The following is a 19,651-nucleotide window of genomic DNA, read 5'->3' on the forward strand; positions in this document are numbered from 1 at the left end:
TCTGCTTTGAAATACCTGATCCAAACCCCCCTTTCTTAGGGAGTCTTCTTGGTCATACCTATTTTATTCTCTTTCTTCATTTTGAACTCTGTGTGCTCTCATTCTTGATTGGTTTTGTTTTGTTTTGTTTTGGTTATTGTTGTTAATGTTTTTAGATGATCTTTTCATGTGTAGGCTCTCTCTTCATTATGATTGCTCTCATGAACGCCCTACCTGAATCAATGTGGAAAGGGGAGGGGGAGTAAGAAAGCAAATTCAGGGCAGGTAAGGCTACTGAATAATAAATTTAGAAGGATTGGGGAAAGAGGATAATGGTTTGAAAGAAACTTGTTCTCTTGGGACTCTTATAAAAATCTGTGGTGACCCATGAAGGAATGCAGTCAGGGGAGTTGATGCTGTATAAAGGCAAAGCTGTAAGAAATACTGAAGGCTGTTGAACACTGTGCATTTTTGAAATATATGCACATGGACGCATAAAGTTACAGCAGGAGTCCAGTATTATTTATCGGGAAGCATTTTGTATGTTTAATTTCATTTTCTAGGTTTCTTGATTAATTTTGTAGGGGTTTTATTAGACTGTTTTTAAGCCATCTTAGAATAAAACTCTAACCCTAGTCTGAAAAGAGGTATTAAATCTTTTTCTATCATGAAGATATTCATTTGGATATGATTCTGTAGATTTCAATGTGAATTCTGTTAGGAGAAATATGATTAATACCCAGCAGGTGAAGAGTTATACATTTCTAAATCAACCCTGTAAGTTGCTTAATCACTTAGAACTTAATTTGCCTATTTAAAACTCTTATCAACTCTGAAGCATTTAACAGCCTGATTTCAGATATAAAGGGGCCTCTTAAAACATATTTTATCTTTGTGCAGCAATTTATAAGATATGTCTTGGAAGGGTCAAGTAAGTCCAAGAAAGTTCTTTCAGTCAACATTTTTAGTAAACCAACCATGGTATAGGAGATTTTAATTTGGTTTCTGACTTTTTTCTTGAAATTTCTATGTTTGACTCTTTAAAATAAGCCAATAAATTGTACAAATGTATGTATATGCATGTGCATGCACGTATGTGTGTCTTTGTATGCATGTGCACATGCATTGACACACGTGTTCATTCACTCATTCATGGAGCTGTATGTAAACCAAACTGTAGGCACATTTTTGTTGTCTTTTTTTCCTAGAATGAGAGAAGTAGAGTGAAAAGCTTCACTTCCCTCATCTTCTATTTAGTCTCAAATAGAAGGCTTATAAGTTTGCAAAAGGAAAAGAAAAGCTAGTACTATTTTTTTTATTATAACTGTTCACTATGGTAAAAATACTAAGACCCATATAAATAAGGGCCAGATAAGAAGATCTGATGTGGGGTCCAGCTTTAAAATGGGGAGGATAGTCTAGATCAGTGACCCTTCACCAAGGCTGTACTTCTGAATCATCCAAAGCATTTTGATTAATTGAGTAGCAAATGCAACAAAATAGTCAATAGGTGCTTCGGATGTTCACTTAACTATTGGACTAAGTAGTGTTTAAAATTCCTGTTGGCTCTAGCATTCTGAGATACTCTGCTCCCAAGCCATTACAGTTCTTCCATTGCTGTCTAATGCCATTTTATATATTCCATCTTGTATATTTCTCTCACTACTTTGTATGTGTCCACATCCAGAGAATGGCTTCTAGTAGGTAAGGGTGTATCTTCTTGCCCTTTGAAGACTCTTCAATACCTAAAGTAATGCCGGCCATGGAATAGGGGCCAGATAAATGTTCTCTGGAGGCAGCTTGAAAATTATTCTTTCCTCTGAGAAGCTAAGTGCTTACGGAGAAATGTATGGCCCTCTGGGCACCTCTGATGCCTACTGCCTATTTGGAATCAGATCCATTTGATGTCAACAATCACAGTTAATAAACAAGGAACTGTCCTTGAGACTCAATCTGAGCACTGGTCATTGGGTTGCTGATCCTTCAGGGAGGGTTTGGTTCTAGAGGAGTGATTCGTTGCATGGGCTGGCTGTTGTACCCACTAAGCCTGACCGTACTACCTCAGGTCCGTCAGGGTTGAGGGATGGGGCTGGGAAGGTTGTTTGTTCATGCACACGTGGCAAAGTTGCTGGGAGGAGGAGTTGGATTCTAAAGACACATACAGCTGAAATCACATCTAGTCAAAATTACTCTAGAAAATCCATAATCCACCCACAATAATGGCAAGATGCTGACGCTCTGAGAGAAATAGGAACTAAGAACACTGGAAGGAACATTAAATGTGTGTCCATCCAGTTACACATTCACTGCACAGCATATGATGATCGAGTGGAATGGTGGGCCTATTCTCCAGCAATCCTAAATTTTTTATTCATTTTATTTTTTATTATTTCTGGTTGACAAGTACTCTCACACTTGGATTTGGAGAGATTAATGTGTATGTGATGGCATTCTGTTCTCTGGCTTGTAAGCAGCCCTGCTTTGTTCATCCTGAAATTTGAGTTTCATTTGCCCCTAAGAAATTTTAGGATTTTACAATAAGACTTTTGAATGCAGAGTTCCTGCAGTGTTTTACTTTCTACAAAGCAATGCAGCCACCTTTCCCCCCCACCATTGGTAAAATATTTTCTTGGCCCTCCCTCCACAAAGTATGAGGTCTGCCTTCCTTCTAGCTGTTACCCAGAGCCTAATAGTAGGGCCTCTATGTAAATTTATGTGACATTTTCACTAGAAAATTGCTTAAAAATGAATGATATTTCTACAGTTTACTGTTTTTCACTTTAACTACATTTTCTGACAATATGTCTTCTATTAATCATTTAAGCAATAGTAGGAGCCTTAAAGGGAGTGTATTCAGAAGCAAGAACCCATGGCTCATTTAGTGCTGTCTAAAAAAATTTCTTATTGATTGGCATCCTCTGTGGTTATGTGATGTAATATTTATAATATGTCACCCAGCCATACATCAAAACAAGTACGTCTGTTTCATTTCTACGGGAGGTGTTGATTTCAGAGAGGTCAGCCCACTTTTAGGTCACGTTGTGGCCAACCACCAGAGCAGAAATGGGAAGTGACTAGATTTATGGAGTTATTGGGAATGGCTTCACAGATGCTTCACTTTCTGCTGATTCCTTCTTTCCTTCCCCCAAGTCACCCCTTCTCCTTCCTTCCTTACCCCCTGTGCACACAGTTGGATTTTCTTGGCACACATCCCCACCATAAAATGGGCTCATTAAATCTGTATGTGAGCATGAACATACTACCAAGTTGTTGAGCTGTGCCCTGGTCCTGCTGGGGCAGGAGCGAACCATGCCTTGATTTTTTTCTTTGCCATTCATCATAGTTCATGGCTAAGAAAAGTCCATCGCCATGTTATTATAGGAGCTTAAACCCGCCCGTGCTTTGCTGTGTGTACACATTGTGCTGCTATTTTGGGATGAATGTTGAATGAGGGTGAATGTGATAACAAGCAGCCTTCAGCATTTGGGCGGGAAGAGAGCGGTGAGGTGGTTTGCCTTGGGAGGCCACCGTCATGCTAAAAAACCACTCAAGGCCTCCCGTGGACTTCAACACTAGCCAAAAAGTGAGTCAGGTATGGGAAACTTAGGTGCCCAGAGTGGTCTGTTTCTTGTCTTCCTTTGTAATTCTTCTCCTTCTTGTTCCTGCAGGCAAGACAGCGGAATGAAGGTCAACAGTACATAAGAGCTAGACCTGACTTGTCAAATAAGAGATTTGGTCTCATGGCCTCTAAGCTCTACTTCTGTCATTAAACCCTTTGCCATTCATTCTCTGCTGCCACTCCAGTCTCTGCTTGGCCTCTCCTTCCTCCCGCCTCCTCAGTAGGCCCCTCTATATTTCTTACAACTTTAAATTATTTAAAACATGACACCCTTTCTTTGTTCCCTCCCAGAAAGCAGCCTGAGGCCTGCCCAGTGTCTGTAGCACTCAGCCAAAGGGAAAGAGGGAGGGACCCTCCGCAGTCTGTTGGCTGTCCTGGGCTGCCACCATTTCCCAGCTGAGGAGGAGCTGTAAAACTTGTGGCTTACATAACCCAGCTAGCATTCTCCAGCTAATCTACAATCTGGGCTTTGAAGATCACAAGAAAGCAAAGGTCACGACCCAGAGATCAAAGTGACAGAAGCCCACAGAGTAATTGCTGGTTACCCTCTGTAGAGGGCCTCGCTCTGTCCTGTGGGTGTATTGTTTGCACGGAGACTTCAAACATACTGCCGGTGAGCTGTGAGGAAAATCAGCTGGCCTTTGCCAGTTGTCAGGCCTTCATTAATGCTGTAGGTGAGCTCACCTCGGCTCATTAGAGTGAGATCATTGTCATCTCTCTGAGCATCTGGAGTTATTCCACTCACAGTGTTTATTCATTACTCTGGTCTTTATTGACTTTTTCTCACTGCCCTCCTTTACCTGGAGGTGTGAGGGGGTGGTTATATAAGGAAATTGGAGTAATAAGAAAGGAGGCTATGGATGTGTTTATTGTAAATTAACTTTGCAGCATATAGAAATCAAGCAGGCTAAAAGCGTGAGAGAGGCTTAGGCATCGTCTAACCCGTTCTCTTCATTGTATAGATGGAGAAACCAAAGCTCCGGAAGGTGGCGGAGACTGAACCAAGATCACACAGCAAAATGAGCCCAGGGTCTGCGTTCTGTCCTCTGCCCTGTTAGTCTCCAAGCTCTTTGTTATGAGGACCCCTCCTCTTGTTAATTTTCTCCCCCTTAGATCTCTTTAATAAGCTTTAGGTTTTTTAATTAGCTACATTTAAGCCATTGCTAACTTTTTAAAATTAGACACATTTAGCTGTTGATGAGTGCTTTTGATTAGCATGAGGTAACCAGTGTTACCAAACGGGGTTGATGTAATCTGGTCAAAAGCAGAGAAGCTTGATGTTTTGTTGGCCTGCTCACTCTTCTGTTAAGCTTTGTGGAAGACCGAGAACGATTCCTGGGTCACCCGTTGCTGACTTCAGGGGCCCCTGGTAGGGCATCAGTCGCTTGCACTGTGTCTCCCCCACCCCACTCCCATGCATGGGAGTGCCTGCAAGAAATAAGGGGAAGAATGGCCATTCCATATTGCCATAAATGGAAAGAAGTAGGGAAGAACTCCAGGTGACCTTGTATTCTGATTTCCTTAGGATTTGGAAACTTGGTATTTCTTTAGTAGAATCTCTTCAGAGAAAGAAACAATCCCGTGAGCAGACAATGGAGATCCGTCTTGGTGTTTCTGTGATTGTGCTGTTACTGGAACAGCTAGCTTCCCCTGGGGTAGCAGTTTGAGCAGGAGGACAGAGCACCCTTCTCTCCCTTTGAAGTCTAGATGAAAAATGCCAGAGCTTTGGGATTTGGGCAGAGAAAATTGATTTGGGAGCAAAAAACAAACACACACCAAAGCCTTTCTGCTCTTCCTTTTCTCCCCCTGCCAGTTTCAGGTGTCTCCTTTGAGGAGTCCTTTAAGAAAATGGAGCATTTAATATGAAAAGAGAGAGAGCCTGAAAAGCTTTCTGTGTGGGTCTCACTTTTAGAGAATCTGCCTTTAGACGGAGACAGATGGGTCTTTACACACCTTCCCAGGATCCCTGATCTCTTCTTGATAACCTCACCTTCCATATCACGGTCAAGAGCGCCCCTGACTTCCAGCCCCCCGCCCCATGGCTTTCGCCTAGCCACCTTGGGAAGGTCAGGAAAATTGGAGTTGTCCTCTGGAGCTAGGGATGTGAAACTCAGAACTTAGACCGATCTCTTTTCATTAAGCAGTGCCCTGGCTTAACAAGCAGTTTTATAAATCTGAAGCTGTCTCCGGGTGTCGCAGGATTTATAGACGGGGGTTTCTGCCATAAAGTGGTTTATGATGGCTGCCTTCTGTGTTATTAGTAGCTGTCTCTTCCTTCAACCATTGCTGTTTGATAATAGCCTTAAAACACCCAGAATTACTTACCTGCAAGCCCCATTCCCGATAGCCCCTGTTGACAGTCTGAATAAGTTTACTGCCCTTTTGTTGTACTTTACCTTCAAAACAAACTGATTGAACCATCAATAGCTCGTGGAAGCTGACAGAGGCATGTCATCTGGACTAGCCCTTGTGATTGCAGGTTATCTGGGGGAGTTAACCTTCCTGCATTGTTAACTGAAATGTTTTATGTACTATGCAACTTTAGGATACGGCTGTGATAACCCCAGTAACTAAGTAATACATCACGGTAAAGAGATTTTGGTGCAACAAATAACCCTGGATTAAATTTACAAGGGTTGAATTGATATTGTAAAAGCCTTCATTCTGTGGCTTTGGGAATCCTCTGTTGTATTTTTATGGCAAACTTGTATTATACTCGGGATTGAAGCTGCAGCTTTTGACACCCTGACATGACCTAGAACAAAGGGAAATAGATCTCCCAAGACTGGGATGGGACAGGCAGGCAGAAAGCCCACTGACTTATCACTTGGCAGTAATGTTTGGAGTCAGTTCCAAACCACCAAAGGGCAGGAAGACCGCTGGTAGATGTGGCCGCCTCTGGGCACTGTGTACCACAGACATTGGGGGCAGGGTAGATCATTAGCGAAATTGGGAGGGAGATTATTCACCACATTACCAACCTCATAATCCCGGAACTGTTATTCTTCATGGTGTTTTTTTCACTTGGACAGTGGTACACAACAGGACCAGCAGCATCAGCTCCCCCACCCCCTCCAGGAACTTATTAGAAATGTACATTCTGGGCCCTACTCCAGACGTAGGGAATTAGAAATTTTGGGGGTGGGATCCTGTGATCTGTGTTTCAACAAGCCGTCCAGGGGATGCTGATATCCTTTTAAGTTTGAGAATGGCTGTTCTGGAATAGAAGCTCTTTGAGAGCAGGGACCTTGTCTGTTTTGTGCATCACTTTTATTCATGCAGTATGTGGTGGGTGCTAGCAGCTCAATAGTTATTTGTTGTGTGAGTGAATGTATGAAGACATCTCTAAGGCAGGAACTTCAGACCCTGGGCTGAGTCTCAGGCCGAATTACTTGGGGTGAGACTTTCTCGTGTCCCTCAAACCTCTCCAGGCATCAGCCACCTAGAAACCCCAGGCTGGCGGTCAGGATGGGAGTCAAATCACCCCTAGTTTCAGAGATGACTGGCAGCCTATTTCATGGGCTGTTTCTTCGATTGTCTAAGAAGAGTGCTCTGAAAACAGCAGCTCTTTGTCATCTAAAATTTTTAACTAGCTTAAAAGCCAGCACCTCGCTCACTCTCTCTCTCCTTTGATTTCAGGGCTGTGATCCAAAGTGGGGCAAAATGACAACGTGCTGTCTGTTGTCATCATGGTTCCTGCCAGCCCTGTGAAGACATCTTTCATTCCATCATTAAACATTGGCTGATTTTCTAATACTGATGTTTTCTTCACCTGAATATTCATCTTTTCCCACCCTACACTTAGTGGGTGTCTTTACTCCTCTGAGCGTCACTCCTGACATATTGTTTCCGTCTGTACATGTCTTTATTTGAAAGAATCTGTTGTCATCAAGGCTTTGCTGCTACAAGCAGAAGATGGAAGTTTTCTCTGACACTGACTGAGGCCAGTCGGAGTTCTACTGGAGGATAGAATGGTCATTGGGACTTTGTGGAAACTTTCTGATTTTGGATAAGGTTAGGGGGCCTTTGGAGAGGGAAGGGTGAGGCTCAGGGAGAAGTTGGAAAAAAGATACTAGATTGAGACCAGGGAAGAAGCAGGAAGTATATAGTCAAATATCCTGGACCTCAGATGTTTGGGGTGGACATTTCTGGGGAAGAAAATTATACCTCAAAAGAACTCAGAGTATTTTCGCTTTAAGGAGTATTTGGGCTGGAAGCCTCGAAGCTATTTTCTCTAGCATTTCAGTAACCAACCAAGTCTTATACCTGGGCAAGTATATGGAGGCCACTTGGTGATGTGAGAGTGTCTTATGAATGTGGGACCTGAGGGGTGGGGGGCAAGCTTTATACCCCAGGTAACATTTGCCCTGAGAAAAAGCTCAATGTGTAGGGTTGCTTTAGGATTTGGTTCTTTGAAGATCCCTTGAGATTTCTTGTTTCTCCTCTTCTTCCTCAAGACATTTGTTTTCAGTCATTCAGTAAGTAATGGTAGGTCCCTTTCTCTGTGCTCCCAGAACTACTTTGCACATAACCCTGATCTTGGCACTTAGCTATGTTGATTTCTCTTTTCTCTATGTGAGTCTTTCTTCCCCATTACACTGAAAGCCCCTGTAAGGGCAGGAATCATGTTATAATTACCTCTGTATACCAAGGGTCTGGCACATGGCAGATGCTCAAGAAATATTTGTACAAATGAAATAAATTGGTATTTTATTGAGTGCATTCTAATGCTACTTTTTAAGATAAGAGGATTAGCAAAAAAATGTCCCTCCTTTAAGAAGGACATCACATAAACACCAATAAAGGGACATCACATAAACACCAATAAAATGATTAAAATGATTACAAAACAACAAAATGTTAGATGGTATGGTGCTAACAGTGTATCCTGTGAGTGCTGAGAAGAGAGAAAACAGTACAGGCTAGAGATGCCCAAAAGAAGTTTGTATGGGTCAGGATTTGAAAGATGAGTGAATACTGAGGAGGCTGGGTATGGGAAGGAAATGAGAGATTCCTATGGAGGTAATGTATTGCTCTTGAAATTGGGTACTTACCTCTTCTTCTTATGCAGGACAAGGTCTAAACAATAGCTTGTTTGTTTGAGAGAGAGAGAGAGAGAGAGAGAGAGAGAGAGAGAGAGAGAGAGAGAGTGTTAAGCCAGAGAAGGGAAGGGCAGAGGGAGAGGGAAAAAGAAAATCCATGCTGGGCATGGAGCCTGACTTGGGGCTCAATCTCATGACCATGAGATCGTGACCTTAGCTGAAATCATTAGTCAGATGCTTAACCAACTAAGCCACTCAGGGACCACAACAATAGCTCCTTTGAGTGATCAGGTATAGGGGCTCGATGGAAAGCATGTGGGTTGGTAACTTTCCTTGAGGAAGGAGAAATATAAGCAGGTGTCTATATTTTTAATATATTTATTTATATGTTTATATGCCTATCCCATGGCCACATGGATCTTCTCCTCAATTCCAAATATACCTGCTTGAGGACAGTTCATCACACAAATAGTCATTAGCTTATCTTGGAGGCCATGATGGACACCAAAGACTCTTTCCTTGGGAATTTGTATTAGTATTTGTTGGGCTATTAAATAAATATCCCCTATAAACCAGTTCTTCTTGTTTCACCTTGATAATCTTCATAGTGCTAGTGTGGAAGTAACTCAGGGATGGTGAAAAAATCCTCAAGACCCCTGTTTGATTCTTTAAGGAAGCATTTCTCAGCTATATGTGCTTCTTACTTCTATCCCAAAGTCAACCATGTTATTACAACCTGCATTCTAGTTTATTGTCCTGGATGGCCAGTCAGTGTCTCTTGCTTCCATTTCAAATTGAAGATTTGTTTTTATCTCAGAGATAAGAGTTACACAGATGGCCCACAGGAATGGCAGTGACATAAATGGTACAATTAGGTTGTAAGGTTAGTTTCACTGAGAATTTTGTGTGTAGCAAAGAAGAAGCCGAGCCCATTTCCAGAATGGAGGAAGGGAAATACATCAATAGGATCTTCCTGGCTAATCTAGGTAGGTGTGTGTGTGTGTGTGTGTGTGTGTGTGTGTGTGTGTGTGTGTCTGTCTGTGTGTCTGTGTCTACCTTTGAATCAAGAGCAAACATTACTGTGCATTTTTAAGGCTTAGTTGTGTATCTATGTAAAATATAATTATTTGGATTTCTGCGAAGGGTGATTATTCATTATGAAAGAAAGAAGCAGCAGCAGCCAAGATCTAACCTTCTGAAGACTTAATGATGTGGATTCCTGGGCATGAGACAAATTGCATGGATCTTTGAGGGCATCACCTCCCCCCCTGAGTTATCTCTGACTCTTTTCTTTCAGATGCTTTGTTCTGCACAAACTGCCCAATTTGAAGTTTCTGGATGCCCGGAAAGTAACCAGAAAAGAACGAGAGGAAGCTTTGGTCAGAGGGTCATTCATGAAGGTGGTGAAGCCCAAGGTAAGCTGCCTACTTTCTCGTCTTCACAAGGAATTTATGTCTTGCCTCACTGGTTATTCTTTGAGTGCGGAGGATGTTCTGTGTTTAGATTTCAGGAGAGATCTCCTATTAGGGTTTATCCATGGATATATTGTTGGCCAAACAAGAAGTAGGACTGGGAATAAATTTGATTTTCCTGTAATCTAAAGGGACCTTACTTGTAGGGTGATTTCACCCGTATGGCTCTTTTACCAATAACGCAGCCTGATGGTGATGTTCTGGGGGGCATATTTGAGGTCTTCTTCTTGAAGATGTTTCATTTATAAGGTAGGGCCTCTAGAGGTCTGTTGCTGAGAAAAGAAAAAGAGGAAAGCTTGGGGAATTTAATCTTTCTTGAGTGCGTACGATTGTTCTAGTGACTAAGAACTCTTTTTTTCTTGGGACCACAGCAGAAGGAGGGAAGGGTGATTTTCTTCTGTCCTCAGGTATGAGGGCTCAATAGCTCTCAGAGATATTGTTAGAGGGAAAGGCCATTTTTCCTGACAGTGTGACCTGGACTAGTGTATGCTTCCTGCATGTAGCTCTCCAGAGCTCATGGGATTAGTTTTACTGACCTTTCCTTTATAAGCTGAGTCTGCATGGAGGCCATGGAAGTGACTATGGTGTCATCTTAATGACAGCGTTGATGAGGCAGGGGAGATGTGGCTGGGAGACTTGGCTTCAGATTCAAGGAAGTCTTTAAGGGTGTGGAAAATTATCTCTTTGGGAGGAGTTGGGGTCCTGTGAAGCCCAAGGCTGGGGAATGGACCTGACGATCCTTGATGACCCCTTTGGAGGTCCATCAGTGCCCTGGGGCCCCATGGAGCTACCTAGCTACTTCCTTTTTTGGACCCTCTCTTGTGTGTTGAAAACACTGGCCCAGAAATCCTGGAGGTCTAGTTTGTCCTCGCTTATTGACTTGGAGTACTTTGCACGTGCATTGGAAATGATTAAGAGGGAAAGAGGAAAAAACAAACAGAACCAAAACAGAAAAACGAAACCTCTTCCATCAAGTTGCTCAGCCGGCGGCAGACCTCAGGCCACTTTCTTTCCCTGAACCCATGAGGTGCAACTTATTTCCTGTTATGCTGAATAAAATTGCTAACAGTTGTGGAAATATATGATAGGGAGGGTATAATACTGGCAGATAAATGTATTGTTACCTGTTTCAGCGTGTGGGAAATTGAGTGATTCGTTTCGTAGCTATTAAAGTGTTAACAGTTTTCCTTATCGAGGCACAGATTTGATGTATTGCTCATGACTGCCTTTAGTTATTCCAGCTTTTGTAATTTTGTCCAAATGAAATAATTTATTTCTTGGCCTCCTTTTTTTTCTTCTTCTTTTTTTTTTTTGCGGGGAGGGGGAGTTTTAAAAGATTCCAGAGGCAGCTGACATCACCAAACATAGGACAACATGTGGACTGTTTATAATACCTTGGGTTCCCACCCATTCTACATTTTCCACCTTCACATATACATGCGCTTTATAGGATAGATCAGTATTTCTTCTTCTCTCCTTGCTTTTGACAGGGGAAGCTCTGTATTATCACAGAAAATCTGAAGGGATACTAAAAATAACGGCCACCATATTTGTGTGCGATGCTCAGTGTGTGCTCACCACTGTCCTAAGGTTCTTTGTACACAGATCTGTGAGTCCTTCCAGAACACTGCAATGTAGGAGGAATGGAGCATTGGCTTATTCTACAAGTGAGGTAACTAAGGCCGAGAGGTGTCACTTAGGCAGCCCGATCAGTAAGCATGGGAACTGTAGTTTTACTGGTGTGTCTGACCACCAAGCCACATTCTTCTACTCGGATCTTAGCTCTGGAGCAGTGAGCCAGACATTTTCCCCGTGTGTTTCTTTGTTCAAAATGAAAAGCTCATAAGAAGGCCTAAAGGTAGAAAACAGGTGAAAGCTGAACCGTTCTCTTGGAGTAGAGAGGGCAGCAGGGACTGAAATCCTCCCCTGCCTTTGAAACCAAGTGGGAATGGTTACTTAAAATCCGGTAGTAGCTGGCTCTTTGAGTCATTAGCAGCATCAGCAGAAATGCTTTTCAAAGTCCCAAATTAGTTTCTAATCAATTATAGAATTAGCTTATGTTTGTGTGATTGACTCCAATATCTTTACTAATAGTATTAAGCATAAAAATACCCATTAGTTATTTGAGAAGAGACAAAAATACTCTGACAAAACACAGGAATCTTCAGTTGTTACCTTTTTGTAGAGTTACATGATTTCCAAACTGGAGGGACTTCAGAAATCACCTGGTGTGTGTTCTCATTTTATTGGTGAAGGAACTGGGTGAGGATGTAGTTTCCTAAGGCCCCCATAGTCCAACACAGGCAGACCTGGGATTAGAACCCAGGGTCTAGGCTTCTAGGTAAGTGCTGTACATACACCGTGATGCTTCAGGTGCACTAGAGGATTTCCCTGTGTTCCTGGTTTCATATCAAACTATATGCTTCTTGAATGCCAGGCAATTCCCTTTTGCCTGTTTTCAGAGAAACACACTGGTACTTTTCTTGCAGATAGAGGCCAAATGAGCTTCTTGCTGAATTAATAAATTGGTGTTAAAAAGGCTGGTTCTCGCCTGCTCACAGTGTGCACAGACATATGTTTGTTCCTGTGCAGGTGTGTATATACACTTTCTTTCTCTGTGTGTATATACATATGTATGTTCTGGGAGGTATGTGTACACCCGGAGTCGGCTTCTAAGTGGAGAGCAATTTCCTCCCCGTGATTTGCCAACGCTGTGCTGAGCACACTTGGTGAAGACCTATTTTTCATAAGAGAATCGGAATCTCAAGTTGGCTTCTGTCCTTTCTCAGGCGGCAGCGGCCTGTTGTGCTTATTCAGCAGAATGCTCTGATGGATGATCAAGGAGGCCGTGATTTGGGGAGCTGTTTTCATTTTATTCCTGACATAAAGTATTTGGGAGAATGGAAAATGCCTCTCCAATCACAGCCCTTGCCTTAGAGGTAGGGAACAGGCAGTCTGGGTGTTCTCAGCTGACGCAAATGCAAAATCGTCCAGGAACTAATAAACCCCCTATGTCACAGAGGTTTGATTTGGTACCTGGCAGGCCCTGGCGCCTGAGTGCGAGTTCTTGCTCGTCTTCTCTCACGATGACACATTTCCCCTTTGTTTGCTGCCTTTTGGCTTTTGTTGTTTAAAAGCTGCTTCCTGTCTGAGCTCTGATTGTCCTACAGAAGGATGCCATCCTTCATTAGGGAAATGATAGCTAATGTTACAATGGACTCTTCTAGACTGGTGTGTGTATGCGTGCATACATGCATGTTTGCGTGTGTGTTATTAGTTAAGGGACCTACAGCAGCTAGGTTGTGTTCATTTCCTGGAATTTTAAAGAAAATACGTGTCTTTTGCAAATATTGACCACAGAATCATGCCATTGTCGATGCCAAGAGGACCAAGGTAGGTGCAGAGAAGGTTGAGGCTCCCAAAGAAAGGCTTCTGTGATGACCAGACCGTGATCCCCCTTGCCGCATCAGAAAACATAAATCAAAGGGATGTGAGGCCTGTCCAGAAGGGTGTGCATGGTGGACATGCCAGCCCTACATATCAGACAGTTCAAGAATCCGACAGTCAGAATTGCTTAATTATGTCCTGGCTTTGTAATTATTCATCCCTGTTCTGGCAAAGAGCACAGTTGTCATTTCTCTGACATAATTATTTAAAGCTGAGCCCTCTTGTTTACAGGCATGTATATGAAGTTGGCTACCAACTGTTTAATCTTCAGAACCTTATAGAAGCAGTGCAGAGAGGGACAGGGACAGCTGGACTGAGAATCACAGCCTGTGTTAGAAAGTGTTTTGACATGTGTGTACTTTTGCTTGTAATTATGGCCATTCTGTTATAGGTAAGAGAAGGTAATCGGTATGTTTGTGAGTGTCAGTGTGTCCTTGAAAATATATGATGCTTGCCTTTGTGTGGGCATGCCTGGGTTTCCTGTCATGTGTATTTTGTGTCTTTGTGTAGTTTGGTATGGTTTATATATTTGTGTGTGTGTATATCTTTGGGTTTGTTTTTTTTTTTTTTTTGGTGGGATGGAAGCTGTGTGTGTGTGTGTTGGCGGGAGAGAGAGAGAGAGAGAGAGAGAGCAAGACAGGAAAAGGAAAGGAGGGAGAGGGAGATGTGATGTATTAAAGGAATAAACTTCCGAGTACATGTACTTTCTGGAAATCTTTTTGATTCCTGACCTTACACTGAATGTTGGAAGCTATTTGGGCCTGAGCATCACCTTCTTCCATGGCCACGCTGCACAGTCCTGCTCCTGACATTTGGCATTAGGACATAACTCCCTGGTTTCCTTTAGTTCCTTTCATCTGTGTGTACCTTTTTGGATTTACACACACACACACACACACACACACACACACACACACACACACACACACACACACACTAAAGGCAACCGGGGAAAAAGATAGGGAATGGCAGCATCGGGAAGGCAGCTTTTTGTCAGAATGAAGCACCTCCTGGTCCACTGGGATGTCAGCTTCACGAGGGCAGGAACTTTGCTTGTTTTTATTGCCCCCATACCCCCAGGGCCTGGTCTCAGGCAGGGGCTCGGCCAACACTCGTCAAAAAAATGAACTGGGAACAATAGAGCATTTTGGGAGATCCATCATGAAAGGTGGTCCATTGTTTTTATTGCTTCAATATGGTCCTCTGGAAAAGCAGGAGAGGGACCTCTACCTTAAAAAAATGTAATAACTTGAATCTGTGTGTTGGCAGGAAGGAGACATTCTGGGTTGCATATTTGTTTTCCAAAGGATTTACCCTGGGATTACTTAGGATGGCAAAACCTATGGCCTCCATGAACGCTGGGCCTGGACTTCTCCACAGGCAGTGTTGCTGGGAGGGCAGCGTGTGTTCTGGGCTCACAGTGTGCGGTGTTCTGAGAGTTCCCGGAAACCACCTGCTCATATGAGGGCTTGTGGGAAGTAAAAAGTAGCTTTTCTCAGCAAACATATTGAGGTGCTCCACAAATCTGTGTGTAGTTTAAATGAGATTTTCCTGGTCTTAGCTGCCATTCTGTTTTTTGTGTGTACCATAAAGGAGCACTGCCTGGTGGCTTGCTTGGTTTATTTGTTTTGATACCTAGTCTAGTTCTTCCCTAGGTGTTACCTTGTTCGGAAACATAGCATGTATGTCTTTTGTATCTTCCAATTATGCCGTTCTAGCTCAGTCGCAAAAATGTAGCGGGTTATCAGAAACTACCTCTAAACTGATTGTAGTTACTAACATTTACTCTAGACTCCCTGTTTTCAGGAATACATATTGTATATAAAGCCAGGGTATGCCTATGAATAAGTATTGTAAACCACTTATACAGGCAGTTAAAGAGGTGATGAGCTAATAATATATGTTGAAAGTTCTCTACCATGCCAAATATTCAGAAGAAAACTAAAAACGTCAGTTTATTTTCTGGGTATTTCTAATGACCTGAGTATGTTAGTGTTTTATGATTCTTTTCTGTTTTCACACAGGTGTTTCTTGTCTGCAGACATACTTAGATTCTATTTTCAGGTACTTGATAGTAAATTTTGAAAGGAGGAAAATTTTTAAATTAACTTATTTTTTGCAAGATGCTTGGGCGATGTGTTTAGAAACAACACCAGAAGCCAAAAATTCGCAGTCTGTCTGTTTTTCCTTTTCCTGATTTCGAAGTTTGCCACATTCACTTGGGCATGGGGGAAGGACTTTATGTTGCTCCGTTTTTAGCACCATGGCATCTTGGATTTCAAGTGAATGCTTTCAGAGTACTGTTCTTTGGAGGCAATTTTGGTATGTCTTCATTGCCTTGCTTTTGGATAGCAACCCTCTGCAATCGGAGGTAGACAGGAAAGCTGTATTTCCTGTGCCCTGGCAAAGCCCTGAGGATGGAGAATTGAAATCCAAAGAGGGAAGAAGGAAAGTGAAACTGAACTGTTGGTGCTGAAGGCAGTCTCTCAGAGCCTCTCCTGCAAGTCCATGGGGCCTGGCCAGGTGTTGAGCACAGTGCAGGTGTCACTCTCCATCAGGCTCATGCCTCATGAGAGATTGTTGTACCTCTGTTGGAGTCACTGGCTTTCACCGCATCCCAGTGGCTCAGCTGCATACTCTGCCTCCTTTGGGTCTCCTTCTACCATGCTCACTTTTGTCCACAGGTCTTTAGACAGAGCCATGCCTAGGGAGTCATGGAAATAAGTGGCATTCTGTAGGGGATTAGATCCCTAGGATATGTTGTACAGCCTCGGGACTTCACAATTGCGACAAATGTGGTAGATTTCACTATTTGTCTAAAATTGTGTATTTCTTTTTACCTCCCTATCCCACTGACTTTGGCGCTGGCCATGTGATGCTTTGGCCAATGGGATGTGAGTGGAAGTGACAGCATGCCCATTCTGGGCCAAGGCCTTAGGAGGTACCATGTGTTTCCACTCAGTCCTCTTGCATGTCTGCCACTTGCTATGAAAACAACACGAAACACACATTGAGCAGACCTGAACCTAAGCTGAAGCCTGATGCACATCTACCCTAGCCAACCACAGACCTCTGCACAAGAAATAACTTCTTGTAAGCCACTAGGATTTTGAGTACTATTGCTGCAGGAACCTAATAGGTAGGCCATCCATCCAAGCATCTTGCCCTCTGGTCCTTCCCTGGCCACTTGAACCAGAGCTTGTAACTAGGATACAATTTTTTAGTTTTTGGTGTCACAGCACCAACTTATACAGGCTTTCTGGATGCTTCACTAATTAGGATTGCAAGGCCAGCCTAAGGGTTGACTGATTGCCCAGTAGTACATTATTAGATGTGTTGAAACTTCCCTGATAGATGAGTAATATATAATGCGTGGCATGTATTGTATCCAGTGTGTACTAGATATTGTGTCAGTGACTAACAATAGTATCTCTGTATGTCTCCTTGAACTTGAACATACAAATGAGGAAACTGATGATCGGAGAAGTTACATCACCCCAAATTACAGAGCAACGTAGAATCGGGTTCTTCCTTGGGTCTGTGTAAGTCTCCAAAGCGCACATTCTTTTGCCTCTGTATCTTAAATTTCATTAACAGGCATGAAAATATGGGAGGTAGGAGTAAAAGAGTAGGAAGGCCAGGATATGGAAGGGAGCCAAAGGTAACTTTGTAATTACCATTTTGACCTTCTGACCACTCCCTCCGCCAGCCCATCATGGTGAAATGCATGGTCTAGGCAGAGAATTGCAGGGGATGAGCTGTGTTTCTGTTTCTTAGGCCAAATTTGCAATTTAATTTGAGGATGAGGAAGAACCTTGGCAAGGTTTGAAGTGGGAGGAAGGTATGGGAATGTCCGTGCTAGGAAAGGGAATAATAGTGCTGTGTGCAGAGCAGGTGTTGTAGAAATCTGTGAGAGATAGCGACTGGCCCAAAGCTTTCCAGCGTTCAAAGTGCCCTGGCCACTGCTGGTGCTCAGATGGCCAGAGAGGTCAAAGCTGAAGTTGAGAGTCCTCTCCCTTGGACTTTGGGGGCAGGTCTGGGTGGTAGTAAGCAGCTCAGTTTATGGGATAAGGAAGAAGCTGCTGGCTGTCAGAGATCCAGTAATAGCTCCCTTGGAAATGGATCCATGGCTTTCTAAAAAGTTATTTGAAATTTTCTTTCCCAAAAGACCCTGTCCACTATGGTATTAGTTGCTTCAGTTTTAAGGAGTGAATTTAAGGCTCCTTAAGTGGGCTATGAAAAGTCCTTACTCATGGGGTCTCTGGTAATGATTGATATGGAGCCCTTATAACTGATTATATCTGTAAACTGTGCCTTGACAGCTTGACATTTTCATGATCCACTTGAGAAGATAGTATCTGGTATTTTGCTTTTGCAATTTAGGTTTCTTGTTATTTTTAAAAATTAGCTTGAGAGGAAAGAAAAGAGGAGAGAAAAATAAAGATGCTTCCTTAAGAAAGTGGATTCTCATAGAATACACTTGGGGTGCTGCATTCAAGTTATGCATGTTTCAAGCTAACATTACACTGCCTTCTGTGTTCAGTGTCAGGGCTTGGCAGGGAGCTGCTCCCCAGTGATACATGCATTGGTCAGCCTGAACAACACCTTGGCCTTAACATGCTTTATTCCACTTGCCATTTGCCACTCACCACACCACTAACTCTTTGCTTTGAGCCTGGTGATTGAGCCCAGGAATGAGAAGAAGTGGGCTGTTTAGGAACAGAGAAAAAAGGCTAGCAACTGAGGTCTGAATGAAGGGACATTAGGAAAGCATCAGCGTCCCTACCCCTAAGTGAGTCCAGGGCCTTGCTTTCTCTCCTTGTGAACTCTGTGGCTTCATGAAGTTCTGCCTTCCTTAGAAAGTCCCTTCTGGGACTGTGGAAACATCAGATGGTAGAGCCTGAACCCCCCAGGCAGATTGACATCCTAGAAGGCAGGGAAGCCTGCTGGATGGATGGCCCACTGGGGGAAAGTCATGAACATTGTTCTGAAGTTAACTTTGATTCATGTTAATAGTATTTATAATTCTATGGCTAGGGAAAAAGGGAAAAATGAAGATGGCATGGTCCTAATTTCTGCTCGTGAGTTCTGGTTATTTCCACACTGCCTACAACTAATAGCAGATGTGCTAGTTTGCTGGAGCTGCTGTAACAAAATACCACAGCCTGGGTGGCTTCAACAGCAGAAATTCATTTCTCATTCTGGAGGCTATACATCCAAGATCGAGGTGTTGGTGGGAATTGGCTTCTGCTGAGGCGTCTCTCTTTGGCACGCAGATGGCTGCCTTCCCGCTGTATCCTCATATCGGTATTCTTTATATGTGTGCGCATCCCCGCTATCTCTTTGTGTGTCCAGATTTCCACTTCTTATTAAAACACTAGTTATATTGGATTAGGACCCATCCTAATGGCTTCGTTTTAGCTTATTCACCTCTTTAAAGGCTCTGTCTCTAAACATAATCACATTCTGAGCTACTGGGAGCTGTGGCTTAAACCTGTCAATTTGGGGAGGGGATACAAGGCAGCTCTTAACAGCAGACAAGAAGAATGAACTTCAAGAAGATATACAACTCACGTAAGCTTAGTGATGGAAGGGATGTCTCTATTATTTAACATTTACTTGTTGTTTTCATTGTCCCCAAAAGCCTAAGAAGCACAATAATAAATAGATAGGATGAAGTGATGGGATACTCTTAGGTTATCCAACTTGAATAGAGGCATGAGTCTTCACAGAGTTTGATTGAAATAAAAATGTGATCTGTCTGTCTGAATGTGGCTAATACATACTTGTTGGAGATCATCCAGGTGAGAGCCAGGAAGGCATACATAGGTATTAGCATGAGCTACAGTAATGGCACTTTCATCCTCAACACAGTTGGGTTCAGTGAGGAGCCAGATGCTCAAAGGAGAGCTTCTTCTCGTTGAATAAATTACCTTTTCCCCCAAAGGTGCCTTTTGCCCTAAATGGATCCTTGATGAGTAAAAAGAAGGAGTTTCTTATTGTAAGGAAGAAGAGTTAGGAGGCCTTTCAACTGCCTGTTTCTCCAGAGAGCTCGTTTCTCCCCGCCCAGATCTCCAGGGCCATCTATGTTC

The 19,651-nt window shown here is 42.9% G+C and overlaps 1 protein-coding gene across 17 annotated transcripts in view; it reads left to right on the forward strand.

Annotated features, from left to right (window-relative positions):
* Positions 1-19,651, forward strand: part of LRMDA (leucine rich melanocyte differentiation associated) — a 1,033,894-nt gene that overhangs the window by 584,057 nt on the left and 430,186 nt on the right. For all 17 annotated transcript variants that reach the window (XM_042961194.1, XM_042961195.1, XM_042961205.1 and 14 more), the window contains one exon: positions 9,938-10,055. In XM_042961194.1, the coding sequence (XP_042817128.1) occupies positions 9,938-10,055 (118 nt within the window). The remainder of the gene's footprint in view (positions 1-9,937; positions 10,056-19,651) is intronic.

This window comes from Panthera tigris, chromosome D2 (genome assembly GCF_018350195.1).
Source record: "Panthera tigris isolate Pti1 chromosome D2, P.tigris_Pti1_mat1.1, whole genome shotgun sequence".
In the NCBI taxonomy this organism is placed as follows: domain Eukaryota; kingdom Metazoa; phylum Chordata; class Mammalia; order Carnivora; family Felidae; genus Panthera; species Panthera tigris.